The sequence below is a fragment of the Pyxicephalus adspersus genome, chromosome 10, assembly GCF_032062135.1.
Source record: "Pyxicephalus adspersus chromosome 10, UCB_Pads_2.0, whole genome shotgun sequence".
Lineage (NCBI taxonomy): Eukaryota > Metazoa > Chordata > Amphibia > Anura > Pyxicephalidae > Pyxicephalus > Pyxicephalus adspersus.
In genome coordinates this window covers 181741-207896 of record NC_092867.1, presented here as the reverse complement: position 1 = coordinate 207896, position 26156 = coordinate 181741, and the positions used below count along the sequence as shown (strand labels likewise).

General features: G+C 46.3%; 2 protein-coding genes across 4 annotated transcripts in view; one reads left to right on the top strand and one right to left on the bottom strand.

The window, feature by feature from the left end:
* The first annotated feature begins 130 nt into the window (after positions 1–130).
* On the top strand, positions 131–13234 carry GRK5 (G protein-coupled receptor kinase 5). Of its 3 annotated transcripts, XM_072424209.1 has the most exons (10): positions 131–618; positions 1175–1365; positions 1444–1481; positions 1557–1646; positions 1915–2123; positions 2652–2789; positions 3232–3369; positions 3730–3861; positions 3950–4113; positions 12679–13234. In XM_072424209.1, the coding sequence occupies exons 1-10, from the start codon at positions 511–513 to the stop codon at positions 12722–12724; spliced, it is 1254 nt and encodes a 417-aa protein (XP_072280310.1). In that variant the 5' UTR covers positions 131–510; the 3' UTR covers positions 12725–13234. The 3 variants fall into 3 exon arrangements, with proteins under 3 accessions (XP_072280310.1, XP_072280311.1, XP_072280312.1); XM_072424210.1 differs by lacking the exon at positions 3950–4113; XM_072424211.1 differs by lacking the exon at positions 12679–13234 and having other exon boundaries at positions 4015–4113.
* Positions 13235–23739: 10505 nt separating this feature from the next.
* The window catches only part of RGS10 (regulator of G protein signaling 10), a gene marked incomplete at its 5' end in the record, with an annotated part of 17712 nt that continues 15295 nt past the window's right edge, over positions 23740–26156 (bottom strand). The window contains 1 exon segment of the mRNA XM_072424374.1: positions 23740–24337. Within this exon segment, the coding sequence (XP_072280475.1) occupies positions 24194–24337 (144 nt within the window).

Below are 26156 nucleotides of genomic sequence, written 5' to 3'. Positions count from 1 at the left end.
TAGCTAATCTCTGCTGACCTAACCATCAATCACAAGCATGAAATTGGAATTCTTTGCAGAATTAACTATCATTGCATTTAATTTAAGGGAATTTTTCTTGCAGGTTTATAAATTACCTTGGTAATGGTATATTTCATGGGTGAGAATGGCTGTGCCTGTTCTGTGACCAGTTTGTTTCATCTGGGCCAATGAAAGTTTGGAACTTGAGTTGCAGTTTGTCACTTTTTGTGCCTGGATGTGGAGGGCTGATGGGATTTGTAGTCAGACCTGTGTTGTGACTGAGGGTTCTCCCAGTTCTAACGGTTTTCACCCAGCAATGGGTACTCCCAGTGTACTTTGCACCTGTGGGTTTAATTTTAATTCCCAAAATATTTATAATGGTATAATGACCTGGAAATCCCCAACCTTTTCTGCTTCCCATGCCGGGTATTGTGTAACATGGAAAGGTCATAGAATAAATGAACTTATCATTGGCAGGTGTGTGCATGTCAAGTACGCGCCACAGGAAAAATGTACGCGTGTAAACGTTTAGAGAAGAAGAGAATTAAGAAGAGGAAGGGAGAGTCCATGGCTCTGAATGAGAAGCAGATTCTGGAGAAAGTCACCAGCAGATTTGTGGTGAGGATTTGTGAGCATTGGGGGCAATGGGAGTGTAAATATCTGTAACAGAAAATATTAATCATTAGAAGCCCCAACTAGAAATGATACTCTGCTGGACCTAGTTCTCTTCAAAGAACACAGAACAGAAATGGGAATGTTTCAAGTCTGTTCTACAAAAGCACACTGAAGAATATATTCCAATGGGTAATAAGTGTAAGAGGCTAAAATTAGGGCTCGATTTATATTACAGAGAATCTGACATTCCCTCAAACATTCCCTGGTGGGAATCAACTAATGCCATTAAAACATATGGACATGGAAGATTTCCACCAGGGAATGTTTGAGGGAATGTCTGATTCCCTTATTAAATATAATGAACATTAATAAGTACAATAAAAATATGAATATGAAATCAATATATGGTAAAATACATCCAGCACAGACAGTTCTTATTGCAGGCACAGCAATAGATACAAAGCCACCATTACTGGAATGTGTGAAGGTTTGGCATGGCTGACCATTGTCCACTGGGATACACGGGGATGACAAGGTAATATCTTTTCTTTCACCGTAGGTGAACCTGGCATATGCCTATGAGACGAAGGACGCCCTTTGTCTTGTGCTGACGTTAATGAACGGAGGAGATCTGAAATTCCACATCTATAATATGGGGAACCCGGGATTCCAAGAACAGAGAGCCTCCTTCTACGCAGCCGAAATTCTGTGTGGTCTTGGTGATCTTCATCAGGAGAGCATTGTGTACCGGTGAGACCTCTGCTTTATTGTTATTTATTGTAGATTTCCATAGATTGGAATATGACTTCTCTATTCTGTCCCATCCAGAGACCTGAAGCCAGAAAACATCTTATTAGATGATCATGGTGAGTGACAGAATTCCCTCTAAACATGTCACAAACATCAGGAGAATATTCTCCTATGTCTGTATATCCTCACAGGTCACATCCGGATATCAGATTTGGGTCTAGCTGTGAAAATTCCAGAGGGGGACACAATCCGTGGCCGTGTGGGGACTGTTGGTTACATGGGTGAGTAATGTGGCCAGGACTTCTTCCAAATGAATCCAACATGCATAGTTATAGGACATTGTGTGACGTTCTGCCTGTATATGTGACTGCAAACAGTGATAGGGGCAATTCCTGATTTCTGCCTCTCTCAGGGAAGAATCCCAACATGTCAGTCCAGAGTGAAATATCCTTAGACAGAGGTGATTGCCCCAAAAGAATCTTTTATGTGGAGCCTCAGAATTCCCAGATTGCTATTTCTCTATGTTCAGCCTGTGAATTGTCCTTACAGCCCCGGAGGTGCTCAATAACCAGCGATATTCCTTCAGTCCTGATTTCTGGGGCCTGGGCTGCCTGATCTATGAGATGATAGCTGGACAGAGTCCGTTCAGGGGCAGAAAGGAGAAAGTCAAGCGGGAAGAGGTGGACAGGAGGGTCCTGGAAACAGAGGAGGTTTATAGCCAGAAGTTCTCTGAGGAGGCAAAGTCACTGTGTAAAATGGTGAGTTAGCTCAGTGCTCTGTCAGTGCTCATTCCAGGGGCCCGAGGGGCCCCCAATCTCACCCCATGGACATCCGTATTAATCCTAATATGTCTTCCCCTATCAGCATTTATTTCCCCTCCCTATGTGACTGCTCTGGTTCTGGCACCCACCACAGACTTAGGTAGGTCTGCTGCCCAGTAAGACTGGTGGCTGCTTGCAGGAGTGGCACTATAAGCCCAGCTACGCTTTATTGTCCATCACTATGCACTGATGTTAATAAATGTCTCTGATTACTGCATCACAAATGTGGTTTTTACCTGGGTACCCTAACATTTCATCTCGTCATTTTACATCTACATTAACGGGTCCTTTGCGGTTTTCTGGTTCTGAGCATACACAGCATTGGGATGGGCATCAGCCAGTAGAGTTTAGTGGTGTTGCAGCTTACCCATCCTTTGTTCTCATATATCCCTGTCCCCTATATCATATACTTCACAACATTTTCTTTGTTTATTTTTTCTGTAAATTCTGTAAAATAACTTTCAGCTTCTAACCAAAGACGTGAGACATCGACTGGGGTGTCACAACGAGAGGGTGGTGGAGGTCAAGAGACATCCCTTCTTCAAAGTCATAAATTTTAAGCGTTTAGAAGCAGGAATGATGGATCCCCCCTTTGTCCCAGATGTGAGTATTCCTCTGAGAACTGCACTCTATAGGTAGAAATATGAACCCTATGGATGGGCCCTATAGACTAACAATGGGCTCTTATATTCACCTTCTAAACATCACCCCCCTACCCAGCGTATTGTTTGTATGTCGCCCAGCTGCTGTCATATCACTTCCACTAAAAATGTCCACTCCCAAAGGAATCTGCCCAACTGGAGGCCATGGGCTCTTCTCTTGTGACCCCCAAAGCCCCAGCCAGACAGCGGCCAATACAAGTAATACCTGGGCCTGATCACACTGATTATCAGTAACTTGTAGTAGATAAAATCATTTACTCTGGAGGGCAGAAGGTGAACATTGCAGCAACAGCCATACATGCAAACTGTTTTTCAGCTTGGATACTATTATTACCTATTCTAGTTTCCATGTAAATTTACATGTGACTGATATTCTGCTTCAGCCTCGAGCCGTCTACTGCAAAGATGTCCTGGACATTGAACAGTTTTCTACTGTAAAGGGGGTGAACTTGGACCAAACAGATGACGACTTCTATAGCAAGTTCTCTACAGGCTCAGTGTCAATCCCCTGGCAAAATGAGGTGAGAAGATCAGCAAGAAAGATAAAATAAATACAATAATGGACCTCACCAAGCAAAGCAAAATAGCAAAGTTTCTGGAGCAGCCCTTAACAGCCAATCACAAACTTTTTTATGTTACACTATGGAATTAGCAGTTGTGATTGGATGTTACACATAGACTGTCCTGCTCCAGTCCATCAGTGGGCTGTTAGAGGTGGTGCAAGGCTTTTGCTGAAATGCTCCTATATTAGAATAAATTGTCTCACTCCATCATAGATTATATTTCCCTCCTTACAATGGAGATTAGTAGATAGACAGGTAATGCAGAGGCTGTGAACCCTGTGTAGCATCATGTAACACTTCCTACACTTTACCTCTTAGATGATAGAGACCGAATGCTTCAAAGAACTAAATGTTTTTGGACCTAATGGTACCCTGTCCCCCGATCTCAATCGAAGTCACCCCCCAGAACCACCGAAGAAGAGTCTATTGCATCGCATCTTTAAACGTCAGGTGAGAAAAGCCAAGGCTTGTCCTGTCCCTGGGGGAGGAATTATCCATATATTGTATCATATTCATAATAATGTCCTTCTCATGTCAGGTGGCAGCTTCTTTCCAGGAATTCTGTACAGTGGAGGATTTTATTCATTTATTCTGTGCCTCCAGTAGGGTTCATCATCACCCATCTCACAGATCATCAGCCCTGACTGCAGAAGTAGTGAGCTTTGCTTGTGAAGAACCTGGAGCCACCCATCTTATACCAGGGTGAGAGGAGTACAGAGAGGGGTGCGGAGTACAGAGAGGGGTGCGGAGTACAGAGAGAGGTGAGAGGGGTGCCCAGTACCGAGGGGGATGCTGAGTAAGGAGTACAGAGAGGGGAGCTGAGTATGGAGAACAGAGAGTACGGAGTATGGATGCTGAGTAGAGAGTACGGAAGGGGGTGCAGAGTATGCAGGGGGGTTCCGAGTACGGGGAGGGGTGCCGAGTATGGAGTACATAGAGGGGTGCTGAGTACAGAGTATGGAGAGGGGTGCCAAGTACGGAGAGGGGTGCTAAGTACTAAGTACAGAGAGGGGTGCTAAGTACTAAATACAGAGGGGGGTGCTGAGTTCGGAGTACAGAGACTGGTGCCGAGTACTGAGTACAGAGAGGGGTGCGGAGTACAGAGTAAGGAGGGGGTGCCCAGTACTGGAGTAGGGAGAGGGGTGCCCAGTACGGAGGGGAATGCCGAGTACGAAGTACAGAGAGGGGTGCTGAGTGCGTAGTATAGAGAGGGGTACCGAGTACTGAGAACAGAGAGGGGTGCTGAGTATGGAGTATGGATGCTGAGTATGGAGTACAGAGAGGGGAGCCGAGTACTGGGTAAGGAGAGGGGTGCCTAGTATGGAGAACAGAGAGTACGGAGTATGGATGCTGAGTAGAGAGTACGGAGGGGGGTGCAGAGTATGCAGAGGGGTTCCGAGTACGGGGAGGGGTGCCGAGTACGGAGCACATAGAGGGGTACGGAGTACAGAGAGGGGTGCCGAGTACGGAGTACAGAGAGGGGTGCCAAGTATGAAGAATGGAGAGGGGTGTCAAGTACGGATAATGGAGAGGGGTGCTGAGTACAGAGAGGGGTGTCGAGCATGAAGAGGGATGCCGAGTACAGATTACGGAGAGGGGTGCCAAGTACAGAGTATGGAGAGGGGTTCCCAGTACGAAGAGGGGTGTCTAGTATGGAGTACAAAGAGGGGTGCCGACTATGGAGTACAGAGAGCTTCTGCTTCCTTCTGCTTAGTGATTTGGTACTGTGCTTTGCCCACCTTGGTGTGCCCAAGGACCCCAACCTGGCAGTAACCAGCGGTGCAACATCCTCACCATCAGAGGCTCTGGAGAAAACCTGGTTACTGCTTAAACTCTGCCCCTTGGCCCTTCTCAGGGCTCACACCACCTCCGTGCAAGCTATAACGTCCCCTAGTGGCCCTGTCTCTCTGAGCGTGACAGTTTGCACTAACCATGACTACACCCTCCCAGACTTCAGCAGGCCCCAACCAGTTACTCTCCCAGAGGCTTGTCGCCCAGGAAGCTACCTAAATCCAGGTGCTTCACCAGCTTCATGCACTTTCTGGTCGACTGGATCAACTGTTTGTTTCTCCAAGTGCACCGGCTGCACCACCAGCCCAGGCCCAACCTCCTGCCCTCACAGTGGCCTCTGCATTGAACTTGCCAAGACTCCAAGACCTGCCGTGGCTTCATCAATCAGTGTGGCATCCATTTTGAGCTACAGCCACATAACTTCCCCACTGATCGGGCCAAAGTGGCATAGTTCATCTCCTTGCTGTCTAGAGAAGCTCTATCATGGTCATCCCCACTCTTGGAGAGGAAGGTCCTGTTACCAGCAATATTGAAGCCTTCCTGTGCCTCTTCAAAAAGGAGTTTGATGAACCCACGCCGACCTTCTCTGCAGCCAGCGCGCCTCGCCAAGGGTTGCTTACTGTTGGTCAGTATGCAGTACGGTTTAGAACTTTGGCTGCTGAACTCGCTTGGAACAATGAGGCGCTCCATGTTACCTTCTGGCAAGGCCTTTCTGACCACATGAAGGATGAGTTGGCTGGTCAGGAAACTCCATCATCTCTGGATGATCTGATCTCCTTGGCAATCCAGATAGATTCCAAGAGCGTTTCCAAGAGAAATCTCGCCCACGCAAAGTCTTTGTCCCACTACTTGCACCATCCTTTCAATGGCCTCTGCAAACCCCAGCCTCCCCTGTTCCCCGCGTCTCTAAAGAACTGATGCGGCTAGGCCTATCAAGGCTATCCCAAGAGGAGAGGTCCCGCGTCTCTCATCTGGTCTCTGCCTGTACTGCTGACAGAAGGGACATTTTATCAAATCTTGTTCAGAGAGGCCAGGAAACTTCAGGGCCTGCTAAAGGGGGACATGCTAGGTCACTCTTCTCTCCCCTCCAGTCAGCTTCCCCCCATAGCCATCCAACTTCCACAACAACTCCAAACTTGCCCTTGAGGCCTTCATAGACTCTGAAGCAGCTGGAAATTTTATCTCAGCTACCCTGGTCAGGGATTGCGCTTGGCCTACAGCACCATTATCTCAGACTTTATGAATCTCTGCAGTAGATGGTACTCCCTTGTCATGTGGACTGATCCACTTCCAGACTAGACCTATACAAATGTCAGTTAGTGTGCTTCACCACAAGACCATAAATTTTCCTATTCTTCCTCAAGCCAGCTCTGTAGTCATCCTGGGACTCCCATGGCTTCAACAGCATTCTCCTGTGCTTGATTGAACTACTCCTGAGGTATTAGCTTTGGGTCCCTCGTGTCACTCCTCATGCCTGGCCAAGCTTATGCCTATCAGGCCTCTTGCATTCTCCACTCCTGAAGTTGCTCCATCCATTCTAACTCAGTATTTGGATTTCCAGGATGTGTTCTCTAAGCGCAATGCTGAACAACTACCTCCCCACAGGCCCTATCACTGTGCAATAGACCTCATTCCGAATTCCACTCCTCCCAGAGGTCGGGTGTACCCCCTTAGTCTCCCAGAAACCAAGGCTATGACTGATTACATCAAAGAGAATTTGCAGAGGGGGTTTATACACAAGTCCTCTTCTCCTGCTGGTGCAGGGTTTTCCTTTCTCCAGAAAAAAGATGGGACTCTCCAGCCATGTATTGACGACCACGGTCTAAGCGCTATCACCATAAAGAACCGCTACCCTCTGCCACTCATTCCTGAGCTCTTTGACTGTCTCTGTGGTGCACAGATCTTCACCAAACTAGACCTCCGAGGTGCATATAATCTAATTTGTATCGAGGAAGGGGATGAATGGAAAACAGCATTTAACACCAGAGATGGCCACTAAGAGCACCTTGTGATGCCCTTCAGTCTTTGCAATCCCCCGGCTGTTTTCCAGCAGTTTGTGAATGAGGTGTTTCCTAATGTTTTATATATCTGTGTTGTGGTTTACCTGGATGACATCCATGTTTTTTCCCCTGACTTGCCCACTCACAGACAGCATGTCCGTTTAGTCCCACAACGGCTCCGTGACAATGGACTGTATGCAAAGGCGAAAAAGTGCTTTTTTCAAACTCCCCCAGGTGCCTTTTCTGGGCTACATTGTTTCCAAATAGGGTCTCTCCATTGATCCTGACAAGGTTGCAGGAATTTCCAACTGGCCCCCACCCTGCGGCCTTAAGGCTACGCAACGCTTTTTAGGATTTACCAACTATTACCGGCAATTTAATAGGAATTATTCCACCTGGTTGCTCCCATCACTGCTCTGACACGGATGGATGCAAATCCTAAGGACTGGCCCTCTGAGGCTATTCTGGCTTTTCAGGCCCTCAAACTGGCTTTTCTTTACGGTCCAGCACTTGTTAGGCCAGATGTAACCAAACCTTTCACCATCGAAGTTGATGCCTCCTCTGTTGGAGTGGGAGCAATTCTCTTTGAGACCCCCGCTGGTGTCAGACGACCATGCGCATCCTTTTCCAAGAAGGTTTCCCCGGCGGAGAAGAATTATTCCATTGGAGACAGACAACTGCTAGCTATCAAGCTAGCTCTGGAGGAATGGCAGTACCTCTTGGAGGGTTCTCCTCATAAGATCACAATTTTTACTAATCATAACAACCTCCAGTATCTGTAGTCTGCTCGCTGTCTCAACCCCCCGCAAGCCCGTTGGTCTTTGTTCTTTTCTCCCTTTAATTTTGTGATTTCCTTTAAACCCGGTTCTGCTAACTCCCGAGCAGATGCTCTATCTCGCTCCTTTGATCCACAGGATTCACAGACTGTTGTGGAACCAGAGTTTATCATTCCTCCAGCCTGCATTCTGGCCATGACATCTATCCGCTATCCCCCCTGGAAAAACCCTGGTGCCTGCATTGGGCACATGACTCCAAGCTTTCTTGCCACCCAGGCGTGCACAGAACCTTTACCTTTCTCTCCCGACAGTACTGGTGGCCCAATCTTCACAAGGATGTGACAGACTATGTCAAGGCCTGTACTGTGTGTGCTTAAACAAGGTCTGCCACCTGCGCGCCTGCAGGCCCACTTCTTCCACTACCTATTCCCACTGAACCCTGGTGTAACATATCTAGATGGCTGTAGGGGTATTTGTGTAGTTGTGGACTGTTTTTCTAAAATGGCCCACTTTGTACCTCTCCAAGCTCTACCACCTGCTGCAGCATTGGTGCCAATCTTCATTCGGGAAATTTTCCAACTTCACGGTATGCCCACTACTAATCTGTCTGACCGTTGTGTGCAGTTTACTTCCCGCTTCTGGAAAGGCTTCTGCAGATCTCTGGATACCTGTGCAGAATTCTCTTCAGCCTATCATCTGCAGACTAATGGGCAGACGGAGAGAGTCAATCAGTCCTTGGAGCAATATCTTTGAGCCCTGGTATTCGCTCACAGTGATGACTGGGTGACTTTGCTACCTTGGGCAGAGTTCGCTTACAATAACCATGTTTGCACCAGCACTAAGGAGTCTCCATTTTTTATTGTCTAAGGCAAACATCCCCACATTCCATCTCCTATACCCTGTTCCACTGAAGTACCAACACTCTGTGCCTTGCAGAGGGACTTCAACCGTATTTGGGCCTCAACATCAGAACACCTAGAGCAGTCGGCTGCCCGTTACAAAAAGTTTGCGAATTGGCATCGCCGCAAGGCGCATCCTCCCCAAGCTGGAGACAGAGTCTGGCTATCCACCAGGAATATTCGTTGCAGAGTGCCTTCTCTAAAGTTTGTTTCACATTTCATCGGACCTTATGTCATCTCTGCCAAGGTTAACTCAGTTTGTTATAAGTTACCCCTTCCTCTGCATCTCAAGCTACCCAATGCTTTCCATGTGTTCCTATTTTAACCGTTGGTCCTGAACTGCTTTTCTCGTTCCTCTCCACTGGCTACTCCTGCAACCGATTCTTCTCAGGAATATGATGTCCATCAAATTTTGGATTTTAAAATTTCTCGTAAGAAACTCATGTATCTTATCGACTAGGAAGGTTTTGGTCCTGAGGAGAGATCGTGGGTTCCAGCTACAGATTCGTCTGCACCTCTTCTTGCCAAGAGATTTCATCTTCGTTTTCCCCTTAAACCCGGACCCCAGCAGGTGGGCAGGCCCTGTAGGGGGGGTAATGTCACACTTACCTGTTCCTCACTAAAGCACAGGCTTCTCTCCCCTGCGCATGCGAGCAGTTCTGATGCTGGGCATGCCTCTGTTTGCCTTATCAACTCCGTCCATGTACGGAGTACAGAGTGGGGTGCCATGTACTGTGAAGACATATCAGTGGTTTCATAGATCCTTATATGACTCCGTACGGAGTACGGAGAGGAGTGCCGAGTACAGAGAGGGGTGCAGAGTATGGCGTATTGTGCTGATTATGGAGTATGGTGCCAAGTACAGAGTACGGTGCTGAGTACAGAGAAGGGTGCTGAGTACAGAGTATGGTAAGGGGTGCTGAATACATAGTATGGAGAGGGGTGCTGAGTACAGAGTACAGAGAGGGGTGCAGAGTACTGAAAAGACATATCAGTGCTTTCAAAGATCCTCATATGACTACGTACGGAGTATAGAGAGGGTTGCCGAATACTAAGTACAAAGAGGGGTGCCGAGTACGGAGTATGGAGAGGGATGCCGAGTATGGAAAGATGTGCCGAGTACAGCGTATGGTGCCAAGTACGGAGTATAGTGCCAAGTACAGAGTATGGAGAAGGGTGCTAAGTACGGAGAGGGGTGCTGAGTACAGAAAGGGATGACAAGTAAATTGTATGGTGCCGAGTACGAAGTATGGTGCCAAGTACGGAGTATGGTGCCGAGTATAGAGTACGGAGAGGGGGACAGGAGAGAGGGTGCCGAGTACTGAGAATAGTGAAGGGTGCCGGGTATGGAGTAAGGAGAGTGGTGCCGAGTACTGAGTATGGAGATGGGTGTCGAGTAGGGAGTAAAAGATGGCTACCAAATACAGAGTACGGAGAGCGGTGCTGAGTACCGATGCTGAGAACAGGGTACAGAGAAGGGTACTGAGTTCTGAGAACAGAGAGGGGTGCCGAGTACGAAGTACAGAGAAGGGTACTGAGTACGGAGTATGGAGAGGGGTGCCGAGTACGGAAAGGGGGGCCAAGTACTGAGAATGGAGAGGGGTTCGGAGTACGGAGTACGGAGGGTGGTGCCGAGTACTGAGAATGGAGAGAGGGGTGCCGAGTACTGAGAATGGAGAGGGGTGCTGAATACGGAGTACGGAGAGGGGTGCCGAGTACGGAGTATGGTTCCGAATTCAGAGTACAGAGAAGGGCACTGAGTACAGAGTATGAAGAGGTGCTGAGTACGAAGAGGGGTGCTAAGTACCGAGTACCGTGCTGAGTACAGAGTATGGGGAGGGGTGCCAAGTACAGATTACGGAAAGGGGTGCTGAGTACTTAGTATGGATGCTGAGTACAGAGAAGGGTGCTGAGTACAGAGTACAGAGAAGGGTGCTTAGTACTGAGTACAGTGAGGGGTGCCGTGTACGGATTACAAAGAGGGGTCCCGAGTACGCAGTACAGAGAAAGGTGCTGCGTATCAAGTACAGAGAGGGGTGCCAAGTACAGAGAACAGAGAGGGGTGCCGTGTACAGAGAGGGGTGCCGACTACAGAGCAGGGAGAGTAGTGCTGAGTGCTGAGTTTGGAGTACAGAGAAGGGTAGTGAGTACGGAGTACAGAGAACAGTATTGAGTACAGGGAGGGGTGCTTAGTTCAGAGTACAGAGAGGGGTGCTGAGTATGGAGAGGGATTCTGAATGTGAAGTACGGAGAGGGTAGCTGAGTACGGAGTATGGAGAGGGGTGCAGAGTACTGTGAAGACATATCAGTGGTTTTAAAGATCCTTACATGACTCCGTACGGAGTATGGAGAGGACTGCCGAGTATGGGGAGGGTTGCCGAGTATGGAGTATGGTACCGAGTACAGAGTATGGTGAGGAGTGCTGAGTACAGAGTACGGATGCTGAGTATGGAGTACAGAGAAGGGTACTAAGTACGGAGTACAAAGAGGTGCTGAGTATGGAGAGGGGTGTTGAGTACGGAGAGGGGTGCCGTGTATGGAGTAAGGAGACCGGTGCTGAGTACTAAATATGGAGAGGGGTGAGTACGGAGTACAGAGAGGGGTGCTGAGTAGGGAGTATGGTGCCGAGTACAGAAAGGGGTGCTGAGTATGGAATATGGATGCTGAGTACTGGTATAGAGAAGGGTACTGAGTACAGCGTACGGAGAGGGGTGCTGAGTACACAGTATGAAGAGGGGTGCTGAATACGTAGTACGGAGAGGGGTGCAGAGTACTGTGAAGACATATCAGTGCTTTCATAGATCTTTATATGACTCAGTACAGAGTATGGAGAGGGGTGCCAAGTATGGAGAGGGGTGCCGAGTATGGAGTATGGAGTACAGAGAAGGATACTGAGTATAGAGTACGGAGGAATGCTGAGTATGAAGAGGGGTGCCAAGTACAGAGTATGGAGAGGGGTGCCGAGTACAGAGTATAGAGAGGGGTGCTGAGTATTGAGTAAAGAAAGGGGTACTGCGTACTGAGTACGGAGAGGGGTTCCAAGTGCGGATTACGAAGAGGGGTGCCGAGTACCAGTACAGAGAGGGCTGCCGAGTTCGGAGTGGTGTGCTGAGTACTGAGTATGGAGAGGGGTGCTGAACATGTAGTACGGAGAGGGGTGCAGAGTACTGTGAAGACATATCAGTGGTTTCAAAGATCCTTATATGACTCCGTACCAAGTATGGAGAGGGGTGCCAAGTACTGAGTTTTGAGAGGGGTGCTAAGTACTGAGTATGTATTGCGTACTGAGAGGGTGCTGAGTATGCAGAGGAGTACTGAGTACAGAGAATAGAGGGGGGTGCTGAGTATGGAGTACTGAGAGGGGTGTTGAGTACAGAGTACGGAGGGGTGCTGAGTACGAAAAGGGGTGCTAAGTATGGAGAGGGGTAATGAGTACAAAGAACTGTCACCATCTGTGCTAGAAAATTGCATGAGAACAGATAACTTTGGGTTTGAGTAGATGATTCTCCAGGGAGATGTCTTGTATGAGTGTTAGACATTTTAGGTTTGCTGTGAGTATGCAGGGACCTACTGTAGGTTGGGTTATATTAATATAAAGTTGTCTCCATGGGTCTTGGGCTGAACCATAGCAGGTGAATAATGCAGATCATTGAACACTCATGGTGTTCAACTCTACAAAGCGGGTTGTCATATCAGGGCTTTCATATGGCACATCTCCTACCATTGCAATTCAAGGTCTTTATGATTTATGACCAAGCAAACATCACAAAATCTAAAAAATGTCTTTTATTTCTTCCTTAGCACCAAAACAACACCAACAGTTTGCCAGGCCCCAAGTCCTCTATAAACCATCACGTGAACACCAACCACATCAATTCCAACTCTACGGGGAGCAGTTAGTGGGGACGTGCACTCACAAATAGGGAAATACAGTCAGGAGTGGTGGCATTCTTCTGCTGCTGACATGGAAGAGAGAGGAGAGTCAAAGGCCTAACAGCCTTCCGCCATGGCAGTCTGTAAATGTGTGTCGGCGGGATTGACAGACGGTAATTTCTTTCCTCTTCTCACAGTGAAGCCTCACATGGAAGGTTTGCTCAGGTGAGGGGGTACAAACCCCTCTTTCTATGACAATGGTGAAACAAGGAAAATGATGCCTCCCACGATCACATGACTCCGCAAAAGGACATTGCGAATTGCATGTAACAGGTAACGAAATCAAAGTACAAAAAACAAAAAGAACTGAACCCACATGGCAAGTGACAAGACTAATAGGCCCCTAGGCCTCGGTGGCCACAGTTGTACTCTATATCTTTATTTTGAACAAAAAAAGAAATAAAAAGTGTTTTATTTTTCAGGATTTAATGTGTGTCTATTGTCTAACATGAATTACAATATTTTGTGAAAAATAAAGGACTTTGTTTTTTATTTCATACGTAAGCAAAGTGAAATGAGAAAATGGCAGGTTTATACCTGAGCATAGACCGATCATCTCACAGGACCATCACAAAGAGCGGAACAACCAATGCTCAGCACGACACAAAAAGTCCACAAGTACTATATTCCGAGATTATTATTGGCAACAAATTATAGAAATCATTTAAACCAATTTCGAGGAACCAACTGAAAATCTATAAGAGGGTAAAGATGTCTTGTAATATGAATCTGTACCCCCAAAATCTTTATAATTTCCCACACTTCACAGTATAGCAATAACATTTCTTCGGCCATAGCAATTTCTAGGCAGAGATATCATCATAACATCCACCTATAAAATACACAGAAAATCAGATCAGAAACCTCCGCCATGGACACAACCTGGCACATCATTCAGCTAGTGGGGAGATGCAAGAGAACTTCATGCCAAGAGCTGGTGGGGAGAGTGGACAGAGCTGGCAAAGAATGTATGGATCAGGGAACATGGAGAGCCGGTGGATAATGTACGGATCAGGGAACATGGAGAGCCGGTGGATAATGTACGGGGAGGGAAGAAGGAGAGCCGGTGGATAATGTATGGGGGAGGGAAGAAGGAGAGCCGGTGGATAATGTAAAAGAGAACCGATGGTTAATGTATGGTGGATGGTGATAAGAGAGCCGGTGAATAATGTATGGTAGGTGGTGGGAGGGGAGCTGATGGATAATGTAAAGTGGATGGTGGGGAAGAGAGCCGGTAGATAATGTATGGTGGATTGTGGGAGAGGAGTCAGTAAATAATATATGGTAGGTATTGAGAGGGGATCTGTTGGATGTTGTATGGTGAAATGTGGGAACAGAACCGGTGGATAATGTATGGTGGATGGTGGGAGGTGAGCCGGTAGATAATGTATGGTGGGAGAAAAGACGGGGGATAATGTATGGTGGAATGGTGGGAAGAGAGCCAGTGGAAAATGTATGGAGGATGGTGGGAGGGGTACCGGTAGATAATGTATGGTGGATAGTTTGAGGCGAGCTGGTGGCTAATGTATGGTGGATATTGAGAGGGGAGCCTGTGGATAATGAATGGTGGCTGGTGGAAAGAAAGAAAGAAAACTGGTGGATAATGTATGGTGTATGGTGGTAAGAGAGCCGGTGGATAATGAATAATGAATGATGGGAGGAGAGCCAGTGGATAGTGAATGGTGAATGGTGGGAGGGGGTCGTGGGATAATGTATGATGGATGGTGGGGATAGAGCTAGTAGATAATGTATGGTGAATGGTGAGAGGGGAGTCGGTGGATAATGTATGGTGAATGGTGGGAAGAGAACCATTGCATAATGTATGGTGAATGGTGGGAGGGAAGCCAGAGGATAATGTATGGTGGATGGTGGGAAGAGAACCAGTGCATAATGTATTGGAGAATGTATAGTGGATGTTGAGCGAAGACCTCGTCAATAATCTATGGTGGGAGGAGAGCCAGTGGATGATATATATTGGATGTTGAGAGGAGAGCCGGTGGATAAAGTATGGTGGATGGTGAGAGGAGAACTGATGGATAATGTATGGAGAACGGTAAGAGGGGAATCAGTGGAAAATGTATGGTGGATCGTGGAAGGAGAACCGGTGGATAATGTATGATGAATGGTGGGAGGTGAGCCGATAGATAATGTATGGAGGACGGTAGGAGGGTAACCGGTGGAAAATGTATGGTGCATGGTGGAAGGAGAGCCAGAGGGTAATGTATGGTGGATCCTGAGAGGAGAATCCGTGGAAAATGCATGGTGGAAAGAGAGCCGATGGATAATGTATGGTTGATGGTGGGAGGAGAGCCAGTGGATAATGAATGGTGGAGAAGAGAGCAGGTAGATAATGTATGGTGGATGGTGAGAGGAAAGCCAGTGGATAATGTCTGGTTGATGGTGGGAGAGAAGCCGGTGGATAATGTATGGTAAATGGTGGGCAGAGAGGGGATGAATAATGTATGGTGGATGATGGGAAGGGGACCCGGTAGATAATGTAGGGTGGATGGTAGGAGGGGAGCCAGTGGTAATGAATGGTGGGATGAGAGCCTGTAAATAATGTATGGAGGGAGGAGGGAGGAGAGCCTGTGGATAATGTATGGTGGAAGGTTAGCCAGTTGATAATGTATGGTGGATGTTGAGAGGAGAGCTGGTGGAAAATGTATGATGGATATTGAGAGGGGATTCGGTGGATAAAGTATGGTGTATGGTGGTAAGAGGACCGGTTGAAAAATGTATGGTTGATGGTGGGAGGTAGGCTGATGGATAATGTATGGAGGACAATAGGAGGGGAACTGGTGAAAATGTATGGTCTATGGTGGAAGGAGAGCCCATGTATCATGTATGGAGGCTGATAGGAGGGGAACCCGTGGATAATGTATAATGGATGTTAGGAGGAGAGCCAGTGGATAATGTATGGTGGATGGTGGGAGGAGGCCGGTGAAAAAGGTATGGTGGATGGTGGGAGGGGAGCCGGTGGATATTGTATGGTGGACGGTGGTAGTGGAGCCGGTGGATATTATGGGAGGAGGCCGGTGAAAAAGGTATGGTGGATGGTGGGAGGGGAGCCGGTGGATATTGTATGGTGGACGGTGGTAGTGGAGCCGGTGGATATTATATGGTGGATGGTGGGAGGGGAGCTGTTGGATAATGTATGGTAGGTGGTGGGAGGGGAGCTGGGTGAAACTGATCGATGTTGAGAGTAGAGCCGGTGGATAATGTATGGTGGGAGGAGAGCTGGTGGATAATGTATGGTGGATGGTGGATAATGTATGGTGGATGCTGGGAGGGGAGCCGGAGGATAATGTATCCTGGATGGTGGATAATGTATGGTGGATGGTGGGAGGAGAGCCGATGTATAATGTATGGAGGATGATAGGAGGGGAACCGGTGGAAAATTTATGGCGTATGGTGGGAGGAGAGCCAGTGGATAATGTATAATGGATGTTGAAAGGAGAGCCGGTGGATAATGCATGGTGGGAGAGAAGCAGGTGGATAATGTATGGTTGATGGTAGGAGGGAAACCGGTGGATAATGTCTTGAAGAAAGTGGGAGGGGAATCGGTGGATAATATATGGTGGCAGGAGAGCCGGTGGATGATGTATGATGGGAAGAAAGCCAATGAATAATATATGGTGAAAGGTGGGAGGTGTGCCAGTGGATAATGTATGGTTAATGATGGTAGGAAAGCAGGTGGAAAATTTATGGTGGATATTGAAAGGAAAGCTGGTGGATAATGTAGGGTGGGCGAAGAGAGGGTGGATAATGTATGGTGGAAAGTGGGAGGACAGCCGGTGGTTAATGTATAATGGATGTTAGGAGGAGAGCGGTGGATAATGTATTGTGGATGATGGGAGGAGGCCGGTGAAAAAGGTATGGTGGATGGTGGGAGAGGAGCCGGTGGATATTGTATGGTGGATGGTGGGAGGGGAGCTGTTGAATAATGAATGATAGGTGGTGGGAGGGGAGCTGGTTGAAACTGTATGGTGGATGTTGAGAGTAGAGCCGGTGGATATTGTATGGTGGGAGGAGAGCTGGTGGATAATGTATGGAGTATGATAGGAGGGGAACCGGTGGAAATTGCATGGCATATGGTGGGAGGAGAGCCAGTGGATAATGTATAGTGGATGTTGAAAGGAAAGCCGGTGGATAATGTACGGTGGGAGAGAAGCAGGTGGATAATGTGTGGTGGATGGTAGGAAGGAAACCAGTGGATAATGTCTTGAGGAACGTGGGAGGGGAATCGGTGGATAATGCATGGTGGCAGGAGAGCCGGTGGATAATATATGGTGAAAGGTGGGAGGTGTGCCAGAGGATAATGTATGTTTAATGATGGTAGGAGAGCAGGTGGAAAATTTATGGTGGATGTTGAAAGGAAAGCTGGTGGATAATGGAGGGTGGGAGAAGAGAGGGTGGATAATGTATGGTGGGAGGGGAGCCGGGGGATAATGTATAATGGATGTTAGGAGGAGAGCTGGTGGATATTGTATGGTGAATGTTGAGAGGATAGCTGGTAGATAATATATGGTGGGAGGGGAGCCAGTGTATATTGTATGATGGGAGGGGAGCCGGGGAATAATGTATGGTGGATGGTAGAAGGGGAGCGGGGGGATAATGTATGGTGGGAGGGGAACCGGAGGAGAATGTATGGTGGATGGTGGGAGGGGAGCTGGAGGATAAGAAAATTGGCGGGAGGAGAGCCAGTGGATAATATATGGTGGATAGTGTGAGGAGAGCTGGTGGATAATGTATAGTGGATGTTGAAAGGAAAGCCGGTGGATAATGTATGGTGGGAGAGAAGCAGGTGGATAATGTATGGTGGGTGGTGAGAGGAAAGCCAGTGGATAATGTGTGGTGGATGGTAGAAGGGAAACCAGTGGATAATGTCTTGAGGAAAGTGGGAGAGTAATCGGTGGATAATGCATGGTGGCAGGGGAGCCGGTAGATGATGTATAGTGGGAAGAGAGCCAGTGGATAATATATGGTGGATAGTGCGAGGAGAGCTGGTGGATAATGTATTGATGGGAAGGGAGCTGGTGGATAACGTACGGTTGATGGTGGGAGGGGAGCTGGTGGATAATGTATGGTGGGAGGAGAGTCGGTGGATAATGTAGGGTTGATGGTGGGAGGGGAACTGGTGGATAATGTATGGTGGGAGAGAAGCCGGTGGATAATGTATGGTGGGTGGTGAGAGGAATGCCAGTGGATAATGTGTGGTGGATGGTAGAAGGGAAACCGGTGGATAATGTCTTGAGGAAAGTGGGAGGGGAATCGGTGGATAATGCATGGTGGCAGGAGAGCCGGTGGATGATGTATAGTTGGAAGAGAGCCGGTGGATAATATATGGTGAAAGGTGGGAGGTGTGCCAGTGGATAATATATGGTTAATGATGGTAGGAGAGCAGGTGGATAATTTAAGGGGGATGTTGAAAGGAAAGCTGGTGGATAATGTAGGGAGGGAGAAGAGTGGATAATGTATGATGGAAAGTGGGAGGACAGCCGGTGAATAATGTATAATGGATGTTAGGGGGAGAGCCGGTGGATAATGTATGGTGAATGTTGAGAGGATAGCTGGTAGATAATGTTTGGTGGGAGGGGAGCCGGGGGATAATGTATTGTGGATGGTGGGAGGGGAGCCGGAGGATAATGAATGGTGGGAGGAGAGCCAGTGGATAATATATGGTGGATAGTGCGAGGAGAGCTGGTGGATAATGTATGATGAATGGTGGGAGGAAATTGGGTTGGTAATGCATGGAGCTGATGAAAACAAATGGAAGGGCACCAGGCTCTGGTATTACATTTTTCATCATCCATTACAAACACATATAGAACATGGCAAGTGGAAAGCAGACTGAGCCTAAAATCGGCAGCTCATTGAGCAACTCATTCATGTAGAAAGTGATGGTGGCCCATTCTGTGTTCACGTGAGTGACAAAGTGTCTGCTCTTCCTGTCCTCCACCACACTATTACAGCCACACAAACTGTGAAATTTCCCAGCCGTTCAACTTCCTGCGACAAACCCGCAGCATCCGCTGAATACAGAAGCCCTAGTGGTCTGCTGAGTTCCTGTACACACAAGAATTACAAACATAAAAGTACATTGTAGTAATGAATAGAAAGAAAATTATAATAATAGAAAGAAAGAAAAATAATCGACAAATTGGCCAATCTAAAGAACCATTATAGTAATAACAGGTTTATAAGGAGGCAAATCTCTGATTAGGTTCAGAACGAACAAATCAACTCATCTTGTACCATGGTTTATAAACAAAAAGGTTGAATGGGCTAAACAGAGACCATGCCAATTCATTTCTGTGTTGGTCTAGGAGGTAAAAGTTTACCTAACAGAGCCTCGAGGGGATTCCACTCAAGGCCAATGCATCCAAGAAAATTAAGTTATAAATGCCAACCCACACTTTTCATACTTTGGGGAATGGCCACAGAATGTGGAGCATAGTCCCATCTCTGGGACAAAAGCAGAGCAGGAAATAATTAGGATGAAATTGTGCTATGTGAAGAGGTGTAAGGTGCAGCCTAAACACAACTTTGTACCCATTCAAGCTGGAATCCATCTATCCTCCTTATTGACCGCACAAACACATTGACCCAATTCTTCCGATATTCAGCCCTAGTCAGGTCTTTTCCACTTTGAGGGGCTTTTCAGAATCTTAGCTCAAAGACATAAAAGACAAAGAAGATGGGTGCTAGCTAAGGAAGAGACAAAATGATGGATTTGGGAGATATAAAAAACACAACGCTTCCAGTCAGCTGTGCACGTGTTCACATTGTCTCACAATAACAGCAGAAACTGATCTTGTGAATTGTTTGAATCGACTGACAATACAACTTTTCCCAAAATGAAGCTTCAGAAACCTTTCTTGGCAAAACTGCCATTTTTGGCCTCCTGGCTAAGATCTAGTGTATTGTTTCTTGGCTGGGAGTGATAGTGAGTAGGGTGCCAGCCGCCTCGGCCTTGCAGGGCTCCTTCGTGTTCCCCGCATGCTGCTATTGAGGTATGTAACAGCTGGCCAAATAAATCACAGGGTTCCGTCCAGGATGACAGGTACATTGCCCAGATACAGGTTATACGCAGAGTATTTTTCTGTTTGGTCAGTTTTCCTTTTCACCTGAAGGTGGGGTTGAAGTACCAGGCTGAATGACAATGAGCTTCTTGGCCAGGTGGGGGAGCTAAAGAGGCCTGGGGATGATCAGGTGTAACTGTCTCACCTGAAACCCATCCTGGAGATTAGGCTGGGGATATAAACTCCCAGCGAAGACAGACAGACTTTGTTGGAAAAGTTGTATGGTTAGGGTCTTGGAGTCCTGCACAGCATTAGGTTGGGCTGGATCGTTAGTAAAGGAATCTAACAGTGAGTTAGGCCAAGGGGCCCGGCTTTTTTTTGCTGTTTGTGTGGAACTAGTATTAGTGAATAAAACGCTTCATGTACTTATAACCTGCTGGCCCTGTTTCCTGTTTCAACCCCCCCTACCATTGCTACGGGCGATATCACATATGGTGCAAGATGCCGGCAGCTTTATAAGCGGGTGTTTGGAAGGCCAGCATGGACGAGATACTAAAACACTTTTGTTTTGGCAAATGCCAACCAACAGTGTACTAACCAACAATTGCTGCTAGGTCTGGAAAAGCGGAGGCCCACCACAAGGAATTGTTGGAAATACAAGCACAGAGCTACCATCAATTAGATGCCCTAAAACAGCAGATATCTGTACGAGAGCAGGCTGACGCCTAGAGTGGTGCTGGGCATACACCAGTTTTTTCGGGTAAGCCAGTTGTTGCGGATGATGATCCCGAGGTGTTTTTGACCACATTTCAGGAGCTCTGGGATCACCCACCCCATGCAGTGCTGGTATCCTTGAAACATGAGGCTACTGAGGAGTCCTCTGACGATTGTGGGGGCACTCCGGGGTTTCCTTTGTCCGTGCCGGCAGGGGAAACAGTTCTCTGGAGAAGAACCGGCAACTTCGGGGGAAAGCCAGCAAACCCTGGAATTCCCTGACTTACAGGTACATAGAGAGAACTTTGTTACAGAGCAAGTGAAAGACCCCACACTCGTTAAAGCCCGGGAGAATGCTTTAAAAATTGATGGGAACCTAGTGCACCCAGACGAGGGAGTTGCATGCCCATACTTTATTATTGAAAGGGACCTGCTCCTAGTGGTACCCAAGCCGTACCGAAAATTGGTGTTAGATCTGGCCCATGGACACCTCCTAGGGGGAAATCTGGGGGCTGAGAAAACCAGAGAGCGAATAGTCCAGAGGTTTTATTGGCCAGGGGACGCCAAGGAGGTGGAGATGTACTGTACTTCCTGTCCTGTATGTCAGGTGTCTGCCCCAATGCCACATTTTCGTAGCCCTTTGGTTCCCCTCCCCATCATTGAGGTCCCTTTTGAGAGGATTGCCATGGATATAGTTGGCCCATTGCTAAAGTCAGCTAGGGGCCATCAATATATCCTAATCATAATGGACTATGCTACTCGGTATCCTGAGGCAATTCCTCTCCGAAATACCTCAGCTAAAACCATAGCCCGGAAGCTGTTTCATGTTTTCAGCCGAGTAGGAGTGGCCAAAGAGGTACTTACTGATCAAGGAACCCCGCTTATGTCCCGGTCACTAAAGAGCTATGTAAACTCAAAAAGGCGATGCAGATACGCACATTGGTGTATCACCCTCAAACAGAAAGCTTAGTGGAACGTTTTAACAAAACTTTAAAACAGATGCTGTGGAAGGTAGTAGATAAAGACAGGAAAAATTGGGACTGTCTACTCCCCTATTTGATGTTTGCTATCCAGGAGGTACCCCAATCCTCAACCGGATTCTCTCCCTTTGAGGTATATTATGGGAGGCACCCCGAGGACTGTTAGATATTGCTAAGGAAACATGGGAGAGTGAAATTTCTCCCCGTAGAAGTGTCATGGAGCATGTGGTGCAAATGCAGGACAATGTGCGCAGGTAATGCCCTTGGTTAAAGAGCATCTGGCCCAAGCGCAGTTGGTGCAGCAGAGAATTTATAACCAGGCTGCCCGTATTCGTACTTTTGCCCCTGGGGATGGAGTTTTGGTACTAGTTCCCATGGTGGTAAATTCCTAGCCAAATAGCAGAGCCCCTATGAGGTAATGGAAAAACTGAGTGACGTAAATTATAAGATTAGCCAACCTGGTAGGTGGAAACCAGAGCAAAATTATCGTGAATTTGTTGAAACCATGGAAAGAAAGTTATAAAAATGCTTGAATTGGGGGTTATAGTGGAGTCCAATAGCGATTGGTCCAGTCCATTTGTGTTAGTTCCCAAACCAGATGGGAGGTTGATGCTGAGATTGGCTAGTGGGCGTCTAGCAACTTTGGCATTTTGCGTTGGATTTTAGAAATGGCAAAGAGGTGTGAACCTGCAGATGAAGAGATTTGGGAGCTGATGTACTTTATTATGAAAGCAAGAAAAAAACTATAAAAGAAGTTTTAGAGGGACCCTGGAAAGGTTACAATAGTAATGTGCACTTTTCTCTGTTCTTTTTAAGAAACATTGATGGTTTTGTTGTAGTTTATTAAATATTTGTGTTTTATTCTGATGATGATAGAGTTCTTTAGTGCTTTGGTATTGGCGAGCACTGGGAGAAATATCCATGTATATCTGAAGAATAAAAAACAAAATTTCCCCCTGTTCTGCCAACACCTACAGATCTTTTAGTGTCTCAAAACCATTCTCTTGTCTTGGTGAAATAAAGGTTTACTGGGACTCTAGGGAACACAACCATGGAGATGCAACCAGGTGCAAGTATTGGTCTCCATGAGTTGCTTGCCCCCTAGTGGCCGGATGATCCGAGCTGTGCCTGGAGGAAGCACCGCCAGCAGTTCTCCATGCTTATATCTCTTTCATAAGGGGCCATAGATCCTGTTCTCACAAGGTAAGCCACTACCAAGAATTCTTCCAACTTGTATGGTTGGTCCATTTGTAATTGTGTGACAAATATCTTTATTCAGCTAGATTGCACCATACCATGCTACGACATCAGCAGACAATGCAAACTGACGGTGGACACAAAAGTTTCTGCATTTTGTAAATGTCGGAAGGAATGAGTGTACTGCATGGAAGACAGATTACAAATCCTACCGACTAATCACAGGAAGCACCGGAAATAAAGGCAAACCATCATTTTATTGTAGAAACTGAATATTGGTGATTTTCATATTATATTGTCTCATCTATCTCACTTCTTATTTTTAATGTTTTTTCCTCGTGCCTTACTATATGACCTGCGGAGGGTTTTAAATTACGTATGTGATAGAAGAAAATGACCAGAAGATAATCACTAACATATGTGATTGTTGTCAAACCAAAGATTAATAATGGAAACGCATATTGTATGGAAAAACCTTTCAAATTAAATAATTGTCTTTGGAAATTTAAACAAGAAAAGTGTTTTTTGTCAGTTGCCATAAAATGGCCGACTACCCTTCTCTCTTTAACTTATGTATTTGTAAAGACCCAAAATGCCCAGTAAAACAAAAATTACCAATTGGATTCATTTCTGAGACTTGCAGTGGCCTCTGGCACTTCAATAATTCAGCGATACTTCTCGGATCTACAAACCATTGAACCTTCCAGCATATTTCCATCCGAGTACTGTGTGAGCAGCCAGCCCTGTGTTTATTGCAATGTTCACAATGAGTCCATGTACTAATCGTCGGCAGAAGATTATACGACAACAATGTATTAGCCGAGCTTCAGAAGATGCCAGGAAGGAATATCATGCATTATGTGTTGGTGTCTCTGCTCCCCATCCGTGGAAGATTTGCAGGAGATGGCTCCATATACACAACCTACAAGATATTGCTATGCAAATGTTTCTCCTCCAAGTTCTTCATGCAAGGGAGCTCAATCTCAGCGCACGTTTACATCACAAATATGGAGCCATTTTATTATGAAAACATTTTATTTAGTTTATACATTTACATCATTTCCACATAAATCTTATAGATAAAGCCAACAGAAAACTTGGCAGCATTTCCCAGATAGGAACATTGTGACGCAGTAACCAAAAATGAGTGCAAAAATCTTTACAGTGTAATACCTGGCAGTGTAATAGTGCCAAGTCTACCAGGCGGACCACACCAGGGTCATGGACTATTTTACACAATATTTCCTATGAATTATCCGCCGTGACAATGACCCAGAAAATCACACTGAGAATTGAGCAGATCTATACAGGTTTGTGTGCAGGACAATACTTTCTAGTAATATAATGTATAAGACAATGTCAGTGGAATCTAGAAGCAAACTAGTGATGGATCCCCCCGTCGCCCCGTCTGCGGTTCCATACAATGTGGTGAATGCTCTACAAATCCCTGCCGTCTGGTATTGCAGGAGGTCATGTGTTGTAGATTCGAGATGCTCGCTTCGGTGCTGACTCTCCGGGACTGGAAATTTCTCTCTCCTCCGAAGACTGCAGCTTCTGAAATGCCTCCGATTTCAGGAAACGACTGTAACTGTCATATTTCATCAGGTTAAAAATCTGCAAATGCATCAAAAGGTAAGATGGTAGGATGAAACCTAAAATTAGCATCACATTCCCCTAAAGTCTTTAAGGAAAGGAATCCTGGATTCACTTACATGCATTTTATTCACATTTGAACACTGACATATAGGGTCCATAACGGGGACTTTAAGATATGACACCCCCTCACTATAATGGGAGCCCGAAACAGCCATAGTGTGAAAATACTAAAAGATTGGACAGGAAGAGACATGAAAAACTGCAGAGAGAGATATTTGTGTAAATTTGGAAACTTTCATTTGGATTGCTAGCTTTTTAGGCAAAAAAAACCCTAAACTCGCTTTTATTCTTTTGTCTTTTAGTTATTTTAAAACACAGGATTTGTACATTTCTGTATTATAAAGAATTCCCGGGACACAAATATTCAGTCCTGTATTATGAGCGATATCTGGGGATACAGACAAGATTTATGTAATGCACATCATGTATTACAAACAATATCCCGGCGGTATGGTGATAATATCCCGGGACACATGTGGGATCCGCACGGTCCGGTATGGTGATAATATCCCGGGACACACAGTGGATCTGTACAACCTGTTTTATGAAATCCTTGTACTTGAATCATTCGCACTTCTAGAGAATTATTTACAAGATAAAGAGGCAATAACTGGATTCCAGGATATATTGACACAGAACTCAAAAAGGTTTCTCTGAGAGGTGAAACATGTCACACAAATGTGCTAAACGTGTCACATACATGAGGATAAGCTACATGGTGGATAATAATGCAGAACAATAAGCAACATAGGAAACGTGTGGGAGTTTTCTGACTAGCAATGCTTCTTGCTTTGTGCTCAGGTGAATTTACTGCTAGAAGTGACCAAAGATGTACGAGCAGAGACACAATCTGTACTGTCACCAGTAGAAACAAAAACAATGCCAGAAACTTGTCTAAAAAGAAACAATTTTCTTGAGTCTCTTGGGAAACTTAAGTCTCCCGCTTGGTGAGCTTTATTACTAGTTTTCTTCTTGGTGCCCCCTCACTTATTTCTTCCTTATTGACCTAGTGGTGGTCCCTTCGCTTTATCTCTCTTTTGGTGGCCTATATTGCTAGTATTCTTTATGCATGGTCACTTACTTTTGGTGCATGGCCTGTTCTTGGCAGACATACACCTGTGCCGTACTCCTTCACTAGTTTTCCTCTTAGAAAAATTCTACACTATCCTTAACCATAGTGGCCTCTCTAACTAGTTCTCCCCTTGGCCTCCTCCTAACCCTCTCTAGTCTCACACTTGATGGTTTCCCTGACTAGTTACCTTTCTTGGGGCTTCCCTTTAATACTCTCCCTTTTGGTTACCTTCCTCACTAGTCTCCTCCATAGTGGCCTCTTTTACTATAGAGGTCTCCATTTTGTTAGTCTCTGTCACAAGTTTTTTTCATGATGATCTCCTGAACTTGTTTCTCTTTTGGCAACTACCCCTACTAGTCTTCCCCTCAGTGGCCTTTATCACTAGTCCTCCTCACTACTTGGCCAGCTTTATTAGGGCCTCTTTGGTCACCCATTTTTGGTGGATGTCTTTTAGTTTCTCTGCTGTACACTTTCTATTTCAAAATGAATGATGTAACTGTACTCCGAGAAATATTCAGTGACCTCCATCTTCTTACTAATCTTTAGTTGCCTTGAGAATCTGTCTTCATAATGCAGATGATACCACAAAACTGACCCACCAGAAGTCAAACCTTCATATTCAGGACTTGGTGTAATCAGAAGGTGGGTTCTTGTACTGTGGGGTCTCGGTGTAATCACTAGGTGGGTTCTTGTACTGTGGGGTCT

What these genes read in the sequence shown, in the direction of transcription:
- GRK5 (XM_072424209.1), top strand. Translation starts at nt 511, where the DNA reads ATGTACGCGTGTAAACGTTTAGAGAAGAAGAGAATTAAGAAGAGGAAG. An exon ending in ATCCCCCCTTTGTCCCAGAT is followed by an intron (nt 2,790 to 3,231) that starts GTGAGTATTCCT and finishes ATTCTGCTTCAG; the next exon opens with CCTCGAGCCGTCTACTGCAA. An exon ending in ATCGCATCTTTAAACGTCAG is followed by an intron (nt 3,862 to 3,949) that starts GTGAGAAAAGCC and finishes TTCTCATGTCAG; the next exon opens with GTGGCAGCTTCTTTCCAGGA.